This window comes from Toxotes jaculatrix, chromosome 3 (assembly GCF_017976425.1).
Source record: "Toxotes jaculatrix isolate fToxJac2 chromosome 3, fToxJac2.pri, whole genome shotgun sequence".
NCBI classification, from domain to species: domain Eukaryota; kingdom Metazoa; phylum Chordata; class Actinopteri; family Toxotidae; genus Toxotes; species Toxotes jaculatrix.
Window position 1 is genome coordinate 29,009,949 of NC_054396.1, and position 20,086 is coordinate 29,030,034.

Below are 20,086 nucleotides of genomic sequence, written 5' to 3' on the forward strand. Positions count from 1 at the left end.
GTAGTTAATTTTCTATGAATTTCTAATTATTCAGACATAAACAGACATTTTAATAAAAAGATATTTGCTCTGTGTGTGTTTCAGGATGACGATGAGGTCGACCAGGGGACGATGGTGCGGGCGGGGACAGGAGACTCAGGGACCATCCGGGCCGCAGGTTCGCTCGGCGGCACGGCGCAGACTATGATCGCACACGAGGACATGGGAACCATGCAGTCACAGCTGGGCACCATGGTCATCAACTCTGATGATGAGGACGAGGAAGAGGCCGGGACAATGAAAAGTAAGACACATGACACATGACACATGTCACATGTCACATGTCACATGTCACGTGCAGCAGTGTTTGATTTGGGCTCAGTCAATTAATCAAATTAGTTTGAAGAAGTTTGTGTGTTTGTGTGTCGTGTGTTGGTTTCCCTCTTATTTTCTCAAATGTAGAAAAAACAAAGAGATAAAGTTTCCTGTGACAAGAAGTGCAGCTGCAGGGTTTGTTATCCACTAGAGGGCGCAGTGTGACCGTCACACACACTGAGCTTCCCTGACTCACCTGTGAACTGGAGGATCACTGTGTTGTTGTGTCTGTGTTGTGGCAGTGTGTGTGTCTGTGAAGGCATTTCCCTCAGCAGCCTGAGTGTTAGTGAGATTCACCACAGTGTTATTCTCAGGGAGAGTGATGCACTTTGGTTCCTCAGCTTGTAAATCAGTGTTCCCACGTTCAGTGTTTACCTGAGGGCTGAGCAGAGTTACACAGTCCTGAGATGTGGTCTGCTGAGGGGCAGCAGTGAGACACCGAGGCAGGAGACCTTTAACTTTGTCAGTTAATGAAGATGTGCTCAGGTCACAGTGGATTTTTTTTTTGGCAACAGATCCACAAAGAATGCACCAAATTCCTGTCCTTTAAATTCAGGCTCAGAAACAGCATTCAGAGGGTCTGAGGTGTCTCTGAAGTGAGACGCCTCTGTGGACTTCTAAACGAGGGAGGACAGGTAAATGTAATTACTGTACCTGCCTGTACAAACCGGCTGTGGTCTGAGGCCTGAGGGTCCATGTGAGGAGCAGACTCTGTGGATAGTTTGGTGGCAGCAGAGTCCACAGACTTACGGCAGGATCCCACTTCATGGATTAAATCCATTAACTCGTGCTGGAGTGTCATTTATTGTGAGATATGATAGTGCTGCAGCCTGTTGGAGTCTGCTTTATTTTATTTGTTTTAAATTGCAGTGTGGGAGTTGTGAGCGTTGGAAGCACTGGATGCTTTTGGAAGAGAGTCTCAGCACGAGCTGGGCTCGGTTCATCGGTGCTGGCAGCGTGTGGGTGTGTTTTATGTGTTTGTTTTTATACGCAAAGAATTAACCCCACAGCACACTGGGTTAGGGCGTGTGTGTGTGTGTGTGTGTGTGTCTGTGTGTGCAGGGTAACAACACACAGGTGGACTCAGCAGCTTTGCCGTTTTATGAATCGGTTTCATCTGTTAAAGTGATGTCTTTTCGTTAATCTGGGGGGTTAATCTGAGGTCAACACACACACACACACACACACACACAGACACACAATATACAGTATATATGGACAGCCATGTATGAGACATTAAGCTAAACACAGCAGACTTAAACCTGCGGAGACACACACGATCATCCAAATCCTTTGCCTCAACACAAACACAATGACAGCTTATAAATCTTCTGACGCACATACTCATAAATACACACACACACACAGACACACACACACACACACACTGTCTCCTGTCTGATGTCCTACTATTGAGTTAGCATGGATCTCCACTGCTGGCAGTTTAAACTGCATTAACACAGGAACATTCAGAGTTCATAATTACATCAGTATCCTTCGGTTGTGTGTTTCTGTGAGTGTGTATATCTCTGTTGTGTCCTTTATTGCCTGCGCTTTAACGTGTGTGTGTGTGTGTGTGTGTGTCAGCGTCAGCCAATGCGAGCGTGTCTCTGTGCGTCCCAAACTAATGTCCACGGCCTGATGCTGCAGGGACCCTGAGGATGGAGATAAGGCATTAGATCAGAAATCGATCCTCTGCTAATGGGACTTAATAATAAAAAGGCTTTTCATTTCCACTGTGAGCCTCTAACCTCTCGCTCAGTGGAATCCACGCCAGCTGTTTCTTCTTCTTCGTGTAAAACAGCACTGATCTCTGTGTTAATGAGAGAAGTGTTGTTTGTTTGTTTGTTTGTTGTGACGGAGCTGATGAGATGTTTTTATCACAAACAGCAGCAGAAGACCAAACGTACATGCAGCCACTTTTCCTCCGTATCTCACACAAACACGAGCGGCAGCCGGCGCTCTGAACCGAGGCGATTCAAACTTTCCGTCTGTTGTTTGAAACGCATGTAGACGGAACCATTATTTGACTTAAATGAATTATTTAAATCCAGATTTCCAGCTCTCTCTCCGTGCCTCCGGAGTGTTCTCTGATCCTCGGATGCTTTAATGCTTTTCTCTGTGAATACATTCGGCCATTACACCGTCTCACGCGTGCATTTCTTATATTGCAGCCCGTAACTACAAACAGCACAATGGACTTTGCACACACTCATCATAAATACAGTAGCGTATCCTCTGATTCCCTCTTAGTGAGAGAGGCTGTAATTAAAATGATTTAATGGCCCTCTGTTCCTGCTCAGCTCTCACATCTCTGAATTTCATTAAAGTTTAATTTTGTTTTGGAAGTTGCAGGTGTAGGTGGCAGAGCTGTGCAGAGCTCACTGTGGTTCGGCCTTCACCTTAAACTCAAACTGTGTAAAACCTTCTTAAACGTGTGGTTTTCATCCTGGAGTCAGAGAGTAATCCCACTGAGGTCTGTACCAACGTTATGTTTCTGAGTTCAGCTTCTCTGTTTGAAAGGTTTCAGCCACCTGACACGTTGTTAAACCCCACTGAACTTTCTGATTTTACCTGTTTAAATAAATTAATAACTTTGATCTGATAAACTTGGGACACCAGAGAGTCCATCGTCCCTCTAAAGCAGCTTTAAAAGACATTTTTAACACATGTCCAGGATCATGTCGCTGGAACTGGATGTGGAAATAAACAACTGTCAGCAAGTATCAGCTGAAAAGGTGATGATGTGTTGATGTTGTGTTCGCAGCTTGTCAAGATCCCAGGTTTAAACCTGGAAACTTCTACAGAGTTCCACCAAGACAAAAATAAACAGTTGTACTTTTTAATTCAAAGTAAACACAGATGTCCACGTCCTGCAGCGACGTGACAGAGAGGCGTCGGTGTCAGAGCAGCTGGGGGTGAGATAATGGGCTTGTCAGTGGGTGAAATCTCTTTTATGACTCTTTGTGTTGTAGCTCGCGTCTCCTCAGCTGATCAGAGTGGCTCTGGACAGTCACGCAGCTTCTCCGGACCTTTCCGTGTCTGTGCGGTGAAATAATTCATTGTTAGAGTGAATCGCCCAGCTGCAGTAAAATCAGTGTGGTTCATGTTGCTTCCAGTAAAAGGATCCGAGCGCCCGCTCTTCTTTTCCATTCCCTCGTCGCTGAGTCTGAGCCGTCTGTTATCAGAATGTGGAAAAACGATGAAGGCGTGTGAGTGTGACAGTGATGGAACCGGTCAAATTAAAGACTCTGAGTCTGTCTCATGAGTTTTGGTGCATCGGGCAGCTCCCGTCGTCTTTTTCGTCTCCTCTGTTTACTGATCAGACAAATGCTGGGAGGAGAAAATAGAATATTCACTTTCAGGCTGAGAAAAGGTCAAAGAAAAGCATGAAGGCAACTTCTGTCTCTGCTTCTCTCCTTTGTTCACCCGGTCGTCTCAGTTTGTTTTATCACCGGCTGGTTTTCAGTTTGGTTTTTCAGGTTATCGTATATTTTGTCTCAGAAACTTACACACAGACGGGATTCAGACCAACATGCTGATGTTTTGTGTCAAGATTAGTTTGAGAGTCTGCACAAAAATTTAGTTTATTTAAAACGTGCACGATGGATGTTATAAAACATTTAAGCAAGGTTACATTAAAAGCAGACCAGGACTGTGTGAGGCCAGATGGATCAAGTGTTCCCCGTGTTTGTCAGAGTTTGTTTTTGTTTTTGTTTTTCTGTCTTAGGCCGAAGTTTAAAGTGAAAACGTCACACGGTGCGTGAGCTCATTTAAAGACTCAGCCGTCTGACGCCTGATGTGTCTGTGTGGTTTTTTTGGGGAGGAGCCGGTTTAACACTTCTTAAATTCAGTGACACAACAGAACGATTCACTGACAGAAAGAAACGTGGCGACTCTCCTCACCGAGGAACTGTGAGATTACGAAGATCTTCAGTGAAGAACTCGTCAGAACTGTTTGTGTCTGTTTACATCGTTGAGCATCTCACTTTATCTCACCCTTTATTCTGCTGTGGTGCTAATTATCACAGTAGTGAGAACACGTGACAGAGAATATACTCTGAGAACGTACACATCCAGAAGTATAAAAACACAAGCCACGAGAAACACTGCTCACTAGCGCTGCGTGCCTCCACGTGAGGTTGGCATAGCAACCAACAAAGCACAGCAGGTCACAGTTTATAGGAATGGGAAGCGCAGTGGGAAGGAGTCTTGGACCAGTCAGATAACTGCTCCAGTTACCCGACAGCACCAGATACCAGACTGGAATCAAAGACTCATTAGGTCATGGATTTCTGTGGGTCTGACCTTCTCTCATCTGATTATGCTGAAGAAACTCCATATTGGGAAAACTGAGGCTGGCTTCCTTAAACAATGACTCCTCCAAGGTCCGTGTTCCTGGCAGCGTGGTCCAGTGCAGAGGCACCTGGCAGCAGAAGAGAGAACAAACAGCCATTAATTCTTTTACAGTGGGGGGACGGAGACAGGGACGGGGGGGACGAGGGGCGTTCAATTGATTTTTGCACTTGAATGGAAACAAACTACTGATCCACAAGATCAGCGATGAGATGTTGAGGTTAAAGTGAGCTGATGTGAGCCAACATGTTAGTGTCTCATTCATCATCATTACCGAGCTGAGAGCACACACAGTGTAAACAATCAGGAGGTGGATATCTGTCTCTGACAAACACACCGGAGGAGTTCGTGTTCCGCACACAGCGAATGAAACGAGCCCCGAAACCTGGTTTGAGAAATTCAACAACAAATCAGTCGCACAAGATGAAGATTTAAGTGTTTGGGCAATGTCCCTGTCCCTGTCCTCATCACGGCATGTCTCTGTCCATTTTAAAGACGAAGCATCTCACACCCCCAGCTCCCACTAATGAACCAAGCTGGGGTTAAAGGAAAAGGAAACAACCTCATGAATGAGGAGGGAAAAACTGATGCAGGTACGTCCATACAGGACAGGAGGGGTTACTGAGGACAGTGCTGTCCACCACTGTCCAAAACACAGAATGAGTTTCAGTGTGTGTTTGCAGACTGTCCTCGATCTGATTCAAAACGTGTCCATGAGCGAGACACTGAAACCCTCCCAGCTCCTGGGTTCTGGTTTTCAGGTGACAAATGTTAGTCACTTTAAAAGATTAATATGAGTTTAGTCCGTCTTTACAGCAGCAACAGTGTGGACCTGTCTCGTGTCCACACTGCTGGATCAGAACATCTCTGATCACTGCAGCTGACATTCCAGTAATGACTCGTCCATTTATACAACCTGATTATTGACCATAAACTGACTCCCTCCTGCTGTGACATCAGATTTTCCTCCATCAGTCAGATATCAGAGGATTTTACTGTGGAAACACTGAGACGGTGTTGTACTGTAAATCTGTACTAAAGAAATGAGAATATGAGTGAACAGTTTTCACACTGTTGACAGTGTGTCTGTGTGTGATGTGTGTGTGATGTGTGTGTGATCTGTGTGTGATGTGTGTGTGATGTTGAACCTGCAGCCTCTGTAACACAACTACAGCTTATTAAAGCCATGAATCAGACGCTGATGCTCTCATCCATTTGTTCCACTCGTGGACTCGTCTGGGGAAAATACACACACACACACACAATACAACACACACACACACACACACACAGTGTGTCATCACTCCCACTCTTCTTTCCATTCATTACTATATAAACATAGAATAGAATGCCTTTTATTGTCATTGGACATCTTTTACATGTACAACGAGATGGAAAGCATCTCCTTCTCCAGTGCAACATGTATGAATATACAACATAGAATAGAATAAAAATAAAATAAGATTAAGTTAAGTAAGTTTAGTGCAAGTCAAAAATTTAAAGGAATGCTATACAACAATATGAAGAGAAAAAAGCAAAATACAGGGGGGGTAAGGTGCACAGTTCAAGTATGGGTTATTGCACATTAATGAATATTGCACAGTATACGGATATTGCACGGTGAGTGGATAGAGGGAAGGAAGTCCGGGGGTTCAGGGGAATAGACTGTGGGGTTCAGTGCATGTGTGAGTTCAGTATGGTTATGGCTTTTGGGAAAAAACTGTCTCTGAGTCTGTTAGTCTTTGTTCTGATGTGCCTGTAGCGCCTTCCTGAGGGCAACAGGTCAAACAGAGCAAAGCCAGGGTGGGAGCTGTCCTTGGTGATGTTCTTTGCTCTGCTGAGGCAGCGGGAGGTGTAAATGTCCATCAGGGAGGGGAGGGGGCAGCCGATGATCTTCTGTGCCGCCTTAACTACCCTCTGAAGCCTCTCCCTGTCTGCCATGGTGCAGCTGCCGTACCATACTGTGATGCAGTACGTCAGCAGGCTCTCAATGGACGAGCGGTAGAAGGTCAGCAGCAGGATGGAGTCCAGGTTGTGCTTCCTGAGTACCCTCAGGAAGTGTAACCGCTGCTGAGCCTTCTTAATGACCGCTGTGATGTTCTCTGTCCAGGAGATGTCAGCGGAGATGAGGATCCCAAGAAACCGAAAAGTGTGGACTCTCTCCACGCACTCGCCGTTGATGTAGAGGGGGGCTAAGTTGGTGCTGTGCCTCCTGAAGTCGACAATGATCTCCTTGGTTTTCTTGGTGTTCAGAGCCAGGTTGTTCTCTGAACACCAGGATGCCAACTTCAGGACCTCTTCTCTGTAGGCTGCTTCATCTCCCTTTGAGATGAGTCCGACCACTGTAGTGTCGTCAGCAAACTTAACGATGAGGTTGCTGTTGTGGGCCGGACTGCAGTCATGGGTGTAGAGGCAGTACAGGAGGGGGCTCAGCACACAGCCCTGTGGAGAGCCGGTGCTCAGCGTGCGAATGGAGGAGAGGTGGGGGCCGAGTCTCACAGTCTGGGGTCGGTTAGTTAGGAAGTCCTTTATCCAGGCACATGTGAGAGGGGGGAGGCCGAGAGTGTCCAGTTTGGTGATGAGAATGTCGGGAATGATTGTGTTGAAGGCGGAACTGTAATCCACAAAGAGCATCCGAACGTAGCTCTGCTGCTGCTCCAGATGGCTCAGCACAGAGTGGAGAGCTACGGCGATAGCATCCTCTGTGGATCTGTTACCACGATATGCAAACTGGTAGGGGTCGAAGTCTGGGGGGAGATAGTTCCTGATGTGTTGTAGAACCAGTCTCTCGAAGCACTTCGTGATTACTGGAGTGAGGGCCACAGGACGGTAGTCGTTAAGGCTGGTGATGGGAGACTTTTTTGGCACTGGTATGATTGTGGCTGATTTTAGGCAGGGCGGAATGACTGCTTGGGCTAGGGAGAGGTTGAAAATTCTGGTGCAGATGGGGGCTAGCTGGTCGGCACACGCTCTGAGCACCTTACCAGGTACTCCGTCTGGGCCGGCAGCCTTTTTGGGGTTCACTGCCAGGAGCACCCGTCTGACGTCGTGCTCCCTTACAGTGAGTGGAGTGGTGCAGGAAGCAGGTGGGAGAGGGGTTGGAGGCAAGGCTGGAGCAGATGAGTGCTGCTGCTGTGGTGAGTTGAAGCGAGCAAAGAAGCAATTTAGCTCCTCTGCCAGCGGCGCACTCAGGTCTCCTGTTGATACATGACATCCTCTGTAGTTTGTGATGTCTTGTATACCCTGCCACACCCTCCGTGTGTCGTGGCTGGACAGGTGGGACTCTATGCTCCGCTTATGGTCTGCCTTAGCTTTTTTAATTCCTTTTTTCAGGTCGGCTCGAGCAGCCCTGTACAGAGCTCTGTCGCCTGACCTGAAGGCAGCATCACGGGCTCTGAGGAGCATGCGGACCTGGCTGGTCATCCAGGGTTTCTGGTTTGGAAAAACCCGAATGTTTTTATCCACAGTCACATTCCCGATGCAAAACTTGATGTAGTCAAGAACCGTTCCTGTGAATGTTTCCAGCTCCTGGTGTTCAAATAAGTCCCAGTCTGTCTGTTCGAAGCAGTCTTGGAGTGTGGAGAGTGCATTGTCAGGCCAGGTTGTAACAGTCTTTGTGGTGGGCCTGGCGCTGCGTCTGAGGGGGGTGTAGGCTGGGGGAAGCAGGAGGGAGAGATGATCTGACTGTCCGAGGTGGGGGAGGGGTATGGCTCTGTACGCGTGTTTAATGTTAGAGTACACATGATCCAGAGTGTTTCCCCCTCTTGTGGAACACTTGACGTGTTGGTAGAATTTTGGGAGTACAGTCTTTAAGTTGGCCTTATTAAAGTCACCTGCAATTATATGAACACCGTCAGGGTGGACCCTCTGCTGTTCGTTAATGGTGTTCAGCAGGAGAGAGAGCGCCGTGTTTACGTTGGCGTTGGGCGGAATATACACAGCCGTGATGGTCACTACTGTTAGCTCTCTTGGTAGAAAAAAAGGCCGGCATCTTACAGACATGTACTCGAGGTCAGGGGAGCAGTGTTTGTCAATGATTGTCCCGTTGTTACACCAGTTTTCATGAATGTAAATACAGAGCCCACCTCCTCTGCTCTTACCGGAGTCCTTCGTCCTGTCCCAGCGGAGCAGAGTGCGGCCTGCTAGCTGCATGCTAGCATCGGGTATCCCCGGGTGAAGCCAGGTTTCGGTGATAATCAAAACACAGCAGTCACGAACATAACGATTTCCAGCGAGTTGTAATTCCAGTTCGTCCGTTTTATGCACCAGGGATCTGGCATTGGAGAGGTACAGGCTCGGTAGAGGTGGCTTGTGTGGTTGTTTCTTAAGCCTCTGCATAACACCGGACCTTCGGCCCCGTTTCTGCTTCCTCTCCCTCCTCCGTCTGCGCCTCCTGGACCCGACAACAATCCACGGAGAGCCGGCTGGTCTCGCTATGTCGTCTGGGATGTTATGTGTTTGATGAAAGACACTTGAGACAGATGTCTGGTGTTGGTGGCCGATGTCCATAAGGTCTTGGCGGGTGTAGCGAGTGTTCGTAGAACCGGCAGTGTGCAAACAAACAAGAGAAACATACAAAAACAACAAAAAAGAGCACCGAACAGGAGAGCCGTGAGCCGCTGCGTCCGTGCGCGCCGCCATCTAGAAAAGGCTCTTTTCACTTGTATAGGATTGTTTTTATGTGGCTCATCTTCTCTGTTGCTGTTTTGTGTTTGTTGTTATATAATTTTCATAAACATTAGAAAACAGGAAAATATGTGAATCTCTAATTATTCATTTTAAAAATGTGGCACCTTTTGAATAAGGCTGTGTTTTATTGATTGATCCAGAGTAAAGAGGAAGCGGTCTCAGGCCCCAGCACTGATCAGCAGTTAAGTTAGCACAGATATATTGTGCTGATCTTTTCCAAACTTATTGCTGCTTTAATAATTCAACACTTCATTGATCCTGGAGGAAAACTTGTTGTTGTCCCGTGCGTGCTCAGGTCGGAGTGCAGCGCCCTGTGGCCGAGGCAGACTGATCAGTTTTCTGATCAGGTGAATCTGCAGTTAAGAACAGTACTGCAGTTAAAACCAGAATATTGTTCATGTGATAACGTCTGAACGCAGAGAGCTTTTCATCACCTCATTCAGATTCAGCCAACCCAGCCAGGCCTACATCCTCCTGCCAGGGCAGCAGCAGGGGCCAGTGTACTGGTGGGGCTATGCTTCAGTGGCAGTGTGTTTGTGTTGGTCATCTGTAAATGCTGTGTCTGTGTTTCACAGGGAGAGACGAGACGATCCAGCCAGCGAAGCCGTCCTTCCTCGAGTACTTTGAGCAGAAAGAGAAGGAGGCCAACAGTCAGAACGACGGAGGAGGACGAGGAGAGAACAACGCAGACAACCGCAAACTGCCCGGCGAAGGAGATCTTGAAGTGGTGAGTGTGAATGTGTGAATGTGTTCGTCGTGAGGTTAAGGTGTTCACAGGTCTGCTTGTATTCCAGTAGAGGTGTGCAGGTGTATGAGATTTACTCCGTACCGTGGTGTCACCATCAGTCACAGTGTCCCTGTAACCGTTACTACCGTCGTTTTCAAGTTACCATCAACTTGGCCTGTGAAGACCTCTGATGTGTAAAGGAATTTAGAAATAATCTTGAAACCTTTAAATTCAAAGCCCTCTGAGGTATTTAGAGGTTTTATTAAAGGTTTTATTATTGTTGATATAAATTGTGATTCGATCTTGTCGTCAGCGGTCGACGTTCATGGATCAGCTTAGTTCGACAGACTTTGTTCTCACCTTTGCATTTTAGTGCCGTCGGCTGATTCCTCTGTGGAAAACTTCCCACAGAGGGTTAAAAAGCAGAGGCTGTTTTTCTTGGAGGACAAATGGCTGCAGCTGGAATTAAATATTAAATATGTGACCTTTGAATACGAGGAGGTTTCTCTTACCCGACCACACCTGCCTGTTCAGCTCCAGGTACTCAGACCACACAGAGGCCTCGTCTTTCTCATCTGCTGAAAACTGAAAAGGAAATCTGAACGTTTGTTTCCTGATGGTTGAAAATGATCAGCAGTGAAGTTCAGTCGTCTTTGTGTGTGTCTGCAGAAAAACAGAGGAGTGTGTGTACCATGGTGAAGATGCTGTGCGTGCACGGCTTCATACCTGCACAAGCTGGTGTGTGTGTGTGTGTGTGTGTGTGTGTGTGTGTGTGTGTGTGTGTGTGTGTGTTTGTTTGTGTGTGTGTGTGTGTGTTTGTGTGTGTGTGTGTGTGTGTTTGTGTGTGTGTGTTTGTGTGTGTGTGTGTGTGTGTGTGTTTGTGTGTGTGTGTTTGTTTGTGTGTGTGTGTGTGTGTGTGTGTGTGTGTGTGTTTGTGTGTGTGTTTGTGTGTGTGTGTGTTTGTTTGTGTTTGTTTGTGTGTGTGTGTGTGTGTGTGTGTGTGTGTGTGTGTGTGTGTGTGTTTGTTTGTGTGTGTGTGTGTGTGTGTAGTGTTACATGAACCTATTGAGACTCGGATCTGTGCCAGTGTGCGTTTGAAGACGTTACACTAACAGTCAGTGACAGGTAACCGCCGCCTGACCCCGATGTTCACTCGTTCTCCTGGATCACTGATACTTAAAGCTTTCACAGCCACACACACATTCTGTCCTCCCTGTCTGTCTCACACACGCACACACACACACAGCCACACACACACGTCGTCAGGTCGTCTCAGTCAGGTCTGGTACCTGATGTAGTTCCATGTTTCCTCAGGTTTTGTGTATTTGTCCTCTGTCTCTGTGAATATGTGTATTATTATCATATCCAACTTTTTTTAAAATGACAAAAACAGATGCGTCGTGTCCTGCATTAATCATTAAAGCTGCTCTGTTTTTCATTCTGTTTCAAAAATTGGACAGTTACTGTCTTCATTACACTTTATGGACAAATTGTCACAATACGTCTGTGTGTAAAGGGACAGAGGGACTTCACAGAATCTGTCAGTGGAAGTGAAACTCAACACATTTAGAGTTTCAGTGAGAGTAAAATTAAACACGAGGCTTTACTTGATGACTCAGATCCGACTCGGGGGATTTACTGTTCCGTTAGACTTTGAAATGAGAGGATAAAAAGCTCGTTTCTTAGAGGATCTTTAATAGTTGGAGGCAGCTTGTTGACAGCTTCATGCCGACTGTTTAATTTTAGATCTGTCTGCTATTTTTGTATTTTGCTACCAGATGTTTTTTTAATGGAGTCGTCCAGGACAGGAAGTTTATGGCCTGTTGTTTTTTACTTAAACTTAAATTTTTCTGTGTAATGAGACATTTTATCTCCAGACTTTCTGTGGTAAATTCCACAGTTCCAGTAATTATTAGTATTGTTGAAGATCCACAGTAAGTTTCAGCTGTTAACCACTCCTCTGGTTTAATATTTTAATATAAGGTTTATAAGTTATGTAGAATTTTAGTCTGAATTCAGCTGCCTCGTCCTCGTATTTACCATTTTATCTGTATATTTAGCTTTAGCCAGTTAGCGTGTGACAATGGGAAAGCACTAACCTGCATTATTCATGAGAAGCAGACATGAAAGAACCAATCTCCTACAACTGCTCCGTTCTGTCCTTTCCTCTGTCTTTTCCTCCACTTTCTATTTTTATTCTTCCCTTATTGTTTTTTGTATTTTCCATCTCTCACCCCTTGCTTCCTTTCCTCTGTCCTTCCTCTCTCCTCATCTCACATACATACATTATCTAACAGAAGGTTAAAGAAGGTAAAATCTCAGGCTGCAGGTCCCCTCCCCTCAGTGATCCACCGCCTAAATTCCTGGACACACTTTACCAAGGCAGCGACACAGTGGTGTGATCCAGAGTGTCTTATATGAAGAGCTGCTTCTCAGAGCTGAAGCAAAATAACCCTCCTCTCTTTCAGTTTTTGTTCCTCTGACCTTCTCGTCTTTGGCTGCTCCTCATCCGTTTCTCCTTCTTCTACATGTGATTATGTTGTGGAGTACACGCCTCCGTCACATGGCCGCTGGCGGGCGTAACATCATGGCCGGTCTCTCCTCTGTTGCCCCCAGTCAGTCCCAGTCTAACCTCACGTTAGCCCACTGCCTCCTTTCCCTCATCTCCCCTCTTCTTCTTTCCCCTTTCCTGCTGCTGATTGGCTGGATGAGAGCTCGGTCCAAGTCCCTGTGTTTCCCATGTGCAGAGACAGGACTGTGCATGTTCATCAGATGTTCTAACAGCTCACACACACAACAGGCGGCGACTGTGACAGAAAGTGTGTTGGATGAGAGTCACTCACTCCATCTTTAATGAAAACATTCACTATTTTTCCAGATCTAAGATAAAACCAGAGCCTCTTTCTTTCTGTTACAGCACAAAGTGTCTCCAAGCTTCATTTCACTTTTATTTTCAGAGACGTGTTGGAGGTTCGCTCTGTGTTTGTGAACGGGAGCGTGAGCACGAGAGCGGCCTCTCTGTCAGCTGTTAGCTCAAACGCTAAATGTTTAATGACTCTAAGTGGTTTTCCGTACTCGGCCAACAAAACATTTCAGCTTCTGCAGCTGGAAAATGTGTGCAACGGTAAAAACAAGACTTTCATACACGAATATTAATACTTTTTATTTTTATCACCCCATCATGATGACTTTACCTTAACACAGGAAAACCTTTATCAAACCAAATATTCATAACCGTCCTTAAAGCGTGACGGCAGCAGTGTTGACGGAGCCTGTGTCACATCTGTGAAGCTGTTTACGTTCAGTAAATATGTTTGTTGAAGAGCTGGACACTGTAAACAAAGACAGGTGAGACCCAGCGAAGCCGAACAGCGTCCATCAGCAGCAGTTTGACGAGTTTTATGTGTCAGAGAGTTTTCAGAGCCCGGTGGGAAACACGAGGCCCTGCTCTGAAATGTTTACGGCTTCATCCTGTGTGAACGACAACAAGTCGGCTTTGATTCACAGCTGTTTACAGTGGATTTCAGTGGATTTTAGCCTGAAGAACAACATGTTCAGGGCTGCGACTGATTATTTTCATTATTGATGAATCTGTCGTAGCCAGGTACTTTTTCTTTTTCTTTATTTATAGACAATTAATCAGTTCATTCAGAAATAAATCAGTTGGTTGCACCACTTCCATTTCATTTATCTCTATGACCAGTATTTTCATTACAGTTGTTATTAATGCATCATACGTTATCACTTTAATGAAAGAGACATGCTGCTTGTGGCGCAGTTAGCTGGAGCTGTGTGAGGAGGTGACAGGCGTGTTTGGAAAACACTGAACATACGTGTCCGTGGTGGAAAAGTTTCCCTGGATGTTTTAGTCCATTGTGACGTGTAAATGAAATATTTCTGCAAACATTACGCTTAATTTATCCCAGAGGGTGTAATACATTTATATTCTGATGTTAAACTGATTTCAGGTTTTCCCCTCAGTGAGGGTTTCACCTCGACCCTGCTGGGGTCCGGCTGTAGGACTTTTCATTCTCTCTTCACGGTTAAATGTCGAGCTGACCAGGACGCCAGTGTTATTTTAGCTCTATTGATTGTGGGTAATAAATATCCTGAGAGCGAAGTGCTGCTGGTAAAAGCTGAGAGGGGGAATCCCCTGGGGAGAGGCTAAAGGAGGCAGCAGGTCCCTATCTGAGGGAGGGAGGGAGAGAGGGACAGAGAGGGAGGGAGAGGGAGACAGAGAGGGAGGGAGGGGGAGAGAGGGAGGGAGAGCGATTGAATAAATGTCAATAACTGAAGCCTCAGAAACTAAAATAGAGACACTTATCAGACGTGTGAGATATTTTTAGGTCGTGTAAAGATTTTCTTAAGTGTCCATTAATGGACTCGGTACCGATTGATCTCTGAGCTTTAAGTCATGAAATCCTCCGTCTGCACAGGGTTATACCAACGAGGAAGAGAGGTCATTAGAACGGAGGGTAAATAAGTTGATGCTCAGCTGTGAGGCCAGTTACACACCAGCCTGTGTGCTTCAGGTCACAGACTCTCCTGCAGCTGAACAACAGACGCTAAGGTTCTGAAACAGGAAGTGAAATGTTTGTTTGTTTGTTGTTTGATCTTCAGCAGGATGATTGGTTAAAGGCTCTCGAGGGTTAGAACTTTATCAGGAACACAAATACACAAATGTATGTTTAAATGAACACATCTGTTGTGTTGGATCAGATTTTACAGCTGAGCCTGTTAAACTGTGAAACACAGATCAGTTCGATCAGTTAGAGCTGTAACAATGAATCAATCAGCTGAAAATTAATCTGCAACTAATCAGTGTTAATCAGTTAAGTTTGATCTGTGTATCTTTGGTTTTGGCGGGAAACGTTGGCTGAACGAAACAAGTAGACTGAAAAAGTCCCGTCGGAAATTTTATGACATTTTCAGACTAAATGATTAATCAGTTAATCAAGAAAATAATCTGCCGATTAATCAATAATGATAGTTTGTTACAGGCCCAGTGTGTTTACACCTGGTCCATGTTAGAACATGTGCAGCTGAGATGTGATCACCTGCTGTGGTTATCACACTTCACACGGGTCCGAACGTCAGCGCTGACGATGTGTCTTTGTCCAGATGAGCACGTGGACGGTGGAGGACCTGCGGCAGAGACTCGCCTCTCTGGACCCTCAGATGGAGCAGGAGATCGAGGAGATCCGTCAGCGCTACCAGGCCAAGAGACAGCCCATCATGGACGCCATCGAGGCCAAAAAACGGCGGCAGCAGAACTTCTGAGGAGAACCCGCCGAGCGCGTCACAGCGGCCGCCGGACGTGGAGCGACGCTCGGACGGCGCTGACGTTTCCTGTTCCTGGTCACAGATGATACGGTTTGATTTGGAAAACTAAGGGAAGACGTGTGATCACCTTCACGTTAAAGGTCAAACCACTGAGTTAAACTGTGATTTCACGTCCGAGGAACTTCCACTGAGCTGTTCTCTGTCTGACAGAACATTATTGACAGTTATCATTCGATTGGACCGTGTTTCCCTTTGCTCTGCCTGAAGAAATGACTGTGGACGAGGTTTAGTTTTCATATCATCATCATCATCAGCAGCAGCAGCTGAGTTTCTCTTTGCTTTTTTTTTTTTTTGTAGCTTGTGACCTGAAGCCTCAGCGATGATCTCCGATCCCTTCATTTACTTTATCGTGTGGTACATCTCGTTGTGACTGCAGCCTGTTCAGCTTCGGTACGCTGTGTTTAGTTCCTCAGGTGCTTCCGCTCAGTGGCAGTGAACCGTGATGCTGCTGGACTTCTCCGTGTGAATCATTCCCTGCTCATGAGCACAGTTACTGGTTTGTATAATATGTTGGTCAGTATGAAGCTGAGTTTAACCAGCAGATCTCATTTTCAGAGGCTTTGAAAAAGCGTTCCGATGGATAAACGAATCGTGTTTGATGCAGAATCAGTCGCACTGAATGTGGTGAACGGTGTTTACGTTCATCAGGTTCTTCACTCTGAATCTTTCTCTTTTAAAATCCATGAAAACTTTAAAAGTTTATTTCATTCGGTACGTTTCCAGGTTTTCTGTTTCTCAGTTTGTTTTTCCTGAGCATGTGTGAAGTCGCCACAGTAAGATTTTAAACTTTTCATTTCCTGTATAATGTTTTGACGGGCAGCTGGTGGCCACTATCACAGTCTCATCCTTGTCTCCCACTTCATGGATCCAACTTCATGGTTCAGGCTCTGATTATCCAACAAGGTCGTTCATAAAAACCTTTGATCCTGAACTGTAAGGAGCTCTGACACATTCTAATTTGTCTTTTTTTTTTTTTTGGACCAGCAGACGGCCTAACACAGTGGCTCCCAGCCTGTGAGTCCAAAGATAAACCTGAATCAATGATGTAGGAATTTTTTAGTCACTATATAAACATTTAATAAATAGTTCATAACACACGATAATGTAAACACATGCTTGTATTTTTCAAGAATTGTAACTATGAAGGTGAATTTCATTTTAGTATTTTTTCATATGTTATTCATTCTGTTTCTGCAGCAGTGTCAGTGTGTTATAAACCATTTATTACGTGTTTATATCCGTCCTGCTGACGTTAAGTAAAGATGTTCTGATCTTCATGACATTTTCAAATGACTCAGCTCCTGTTTCACTGAGTCAGAGCTTCCTATCGTACACGGCCTCAGACGATGGTTGGCAGGTTGATGCTACTTCGTTTAATGGAATCACAAACCGCGAAGGCCGGACTCCACTGGCCCCGTGTCCACTGGCCCCGTGTCCACTGGCCCCGCGTCCACTGGCCCCGCGTCCACTGGCCCCGCGTCCACTGGCCCCGCGTTCATTAGCCCCACGCTCAGACCTGCGTTTAAAAGTCTAATATGTTTATCTCAAGCTGGAGATGTAATTTACTGATTGTTGAAAAAGCGCGTGCACCAAAATGTTTGGAAGGGAAGAGAATTTAATCAGATGATAACTCTCCCCTGTGTGCGGCCACCAGTGCGCTGCTTTGTGTTTTTATTTTCGGTGTCCAGCATCTGGTTTTCTCCTAAGTAAGCAAAAAAGAAAAAAAAAAAGTATGGACCAGATTCAGCAAAGCTTTTATTTCCTGGATTTATTAGTTTAATCTGGCGCAGTGGACTCAGCCAGTCTGAGACCCAGAGAAGTGCCAAGGAGCCGCAGACTTCAGCTGGATCCCACCCAGCTTTACATTCCTCAGAGCGGCTCGGGCTCTAAGCACAGATCTGATGAACATCCAGCACAAAGCACAATAAGGGACGAGTTCTATTTTTCTACAGAGGTTTAGTGATCACACAGTCAGCGACAGGTGGGAGTCGGAATGAAAAGGAGCTTCTCAGGTCATAAAACTCCTCAGGGCTGTAGAATAATGACGGTGGTTTGGAAATCCTTCACACAGAGTCTGTATATTTGAGCATCACTGGACTGTATCTGTATATTGTGATTCATTTGGTGAGTTGAAAGGTTTCAGTTTAAAAACCAGACACTTGTCATTAAGTTATTGTTTAAATATTGATCAGTTCTCAACGGACGACGAGTCAAAACGGCTGCTGGAAGTTTTCCGGAGAGAAACCGCCTCAGCTGGTTTTACTGTCAGAGTCCAGACCTGATGAAATGCTGTAGGGTTCTGCGTGTGCAGGACTCCATGTTTCTCTGTAACATAACCACGTATGAGCACAATTCGTTTTTCATTTCCTGTACAAGGGACTTTTCTTTCTGCCTTATCTTTTCCACTTTGGTCTCACTGCTGTTTCAGCTGATCAGTGATCAGTGAGTGATCAGCGATCAGTGAGTGATCAGTGATCGATGAGTGATCAATGAGTGATCAGTGAGTACAGAAGCTGGTTTTGCTGACCTGGTCTTGGTCGGGTGATATCATGTGATACCAGTGAGACTAATGGAGCCTGATTGTTGTTAAATCTGGTGCAGGAGCTGTTGTTTTTCTGCTGCTGGAATTAACCAAGCAACTAAAACTAAGTCGTAATCACTGGAGAACAGACGGAAACTAAACTGCTCCGTCAGTTTTAACGTCATCTTTTATTCTCACACTTTACTTTGTAATGTTTCATACGATCGTCTAAACTGTAAACACACTGTTGTTGTTGTGTATAAACCGACGACGTTTGTTTAGACTCGTATTGTTCGTGTATCAGAGGGAAGGTGTGGACGTTTAAAAGCTCCACACACAGATAATCACTGGCAGTGAAGTTAAAGCTTCAGTTTAAGGATCATTTCTTGAGAATGACACGTGGAGCTGTGATATTTACCTGCTCAGGTGTAGATGAGGTTTTCCGTAGCACAGCCAGCTCATAAGGCTCTGTTTTGTTTAATGAGTGAAGCGGTTACATTGAGTAAATCCTGCTCAAACACATGCAGTGTATGGATTCATCGTTTCAAGTGTTACCACTGTTAAAGCTGCTCAGGTGTTTAATTTATTCATTTTCATCTTCAGCGGCTCAGATATCAGGTTTTTTTCTCGTCATACTTTCAGGTATTTAGATGTTTGGTTCATGTTTTGTAATATTTCTTGTCTAACATCAGCAGAGACGTTACAGCAGTGAAATGTTGGAACACAGACGGTCGCTGGCTTCGATGTTAAACTGTGAAACCTGAAACATCAACAACAGAAATAACGTCTCAGCACCCGGTCGAGCTCAAACTGGGTTTCCTGACCTTTTAACTGCAGATTTTCAGTGAACCGGTTTTACTGACCTGATTTTTGGACCAATCACAGGTGAACGAGGAGCCAGTTATCTCTGCCTCGGCTCTCTGTCTCTTTTTTTTTTTTTTGTGTGTGTTTTCCAGGAATGTGAGGATCAGCTGTTAACTCGTGTGTCCTGAGCAGTTTCTCGTGTTTCTCTCTGTACAAAGCCTGACGTGTTTCTGAAGTATATCTGCCTTAAAGCGAGCTGCGCGAGTCGTGCATATGTTTCATGATCACTGATGTTTGGTTTGTGTATTTTATCTGTTTTTGTTTGCTTGTTTAATAAAGAAACTAATAAAAACTAAGGAAACGAGAAACTTGTGTTGTTTTATTTTTACATATTCAGTCTTTTAAAAAATCACTGTAAAAAGTTTAAGACTTAAGAAAACGTGACCTGATCCCTCAGATTGACCTGGGCCTGGACATGGACCTGGACCGGAAGATGACTTTAGGTTATTTACAGAAATCTGCGGGTTCATGATTTTAGATTCTGTGATCAGGGTGTGTCCTGTGACTCAGCAGCAGAGATGTTTCAGTCGGTATAGTCAGTGATGTCTTCACATTTTCGTGATTCCTCCTCTGCCTCGTGATGTCTTCATCATCACTTTTGGCTGGACGACAGAGCTCGGTGTCGTTTGGACTTCCTGAACGTCCCGTCCCGTCACATCCATCACAAGCAGGCAGACTCTCGATGCACAGCTCGTTCCCTTTCTCTTAATTCTCCTCTGTGTCCAGAGTTCTGTCTGCCAAAATAGCAGAGATGAATTTTTAATCATCCGGCCACGAATCTGATCTCTGTCTCCTTCACCACAACTTTGGGTGTGCTGTTTCCCTCAGCCCAAATAAAGACGGAAAGGTGTGTGTGTGTGTGTGAAAACAGAAAACAGCTCTGAGAAGCGTGAAGATGCTCAGAGATCAAGTCTGTGAACTTTTTATTTATATAAAATCCTGATTATTGCTAAAATGTCGGATGAGGTCGGAATGATGAACCGATGAAGGAGTTTAAAGAGGCTCTGAACACATTTTCACTGCCCTCCCCAAAATAAGTTGCCGTGCTGAAACATGCGGGTTTTAAAAGGGTTGCGGATCAATACCAGCACCTCAGGTCAGGTATCACTGACACACCTGGCCCTGAAAACTTCCTGAGCCTGATTTTCACATCTCCAGTTCCCGTCTTCTGCTCGATTCCCTGAAAACCTAGATGTGAACTCTAAGTTGATGCAGCCGTGTCCTTCAGGGAC

General features: G+C 45.4%; 1 protein-coding gene across 2 annotated transcripts in view; it reads left to right on the top strand.

The window, feature by feature from the left end:
* The window catches only part of LOC121179846 (serine/threonine-protein kinase 4-like), a 34,732-nt gene that overhangs the window by 8,770 nt on the left and 5,876 nt on the right, over window positions 1-20,086 (top strand). Inside the window, exons 9-11 of one of the 2 annotated variants that reach the window (XM_041034919.1) lie at window positions 85-283; window positions 9,975-10,126; window positions 15,248-19,162. In XM_041034919.1, coding sequence (XP_040890853.1) covers window positions 85-283; window positions 9,975-10,126; window positions 15,248-15,406 — 510 coding nt within the window. In that variant the 3' untranslated portion in view covers window positions 15,407-19,162. Of the gene's footprint in view, window positions 1-84; window positions 284-9,974; window positions 10,127-15,247; window positions 19,163-20,086 lie in introns of those variants that run through there. The other variant, XR_005893892.1, reaches the window with a different exon arrangement.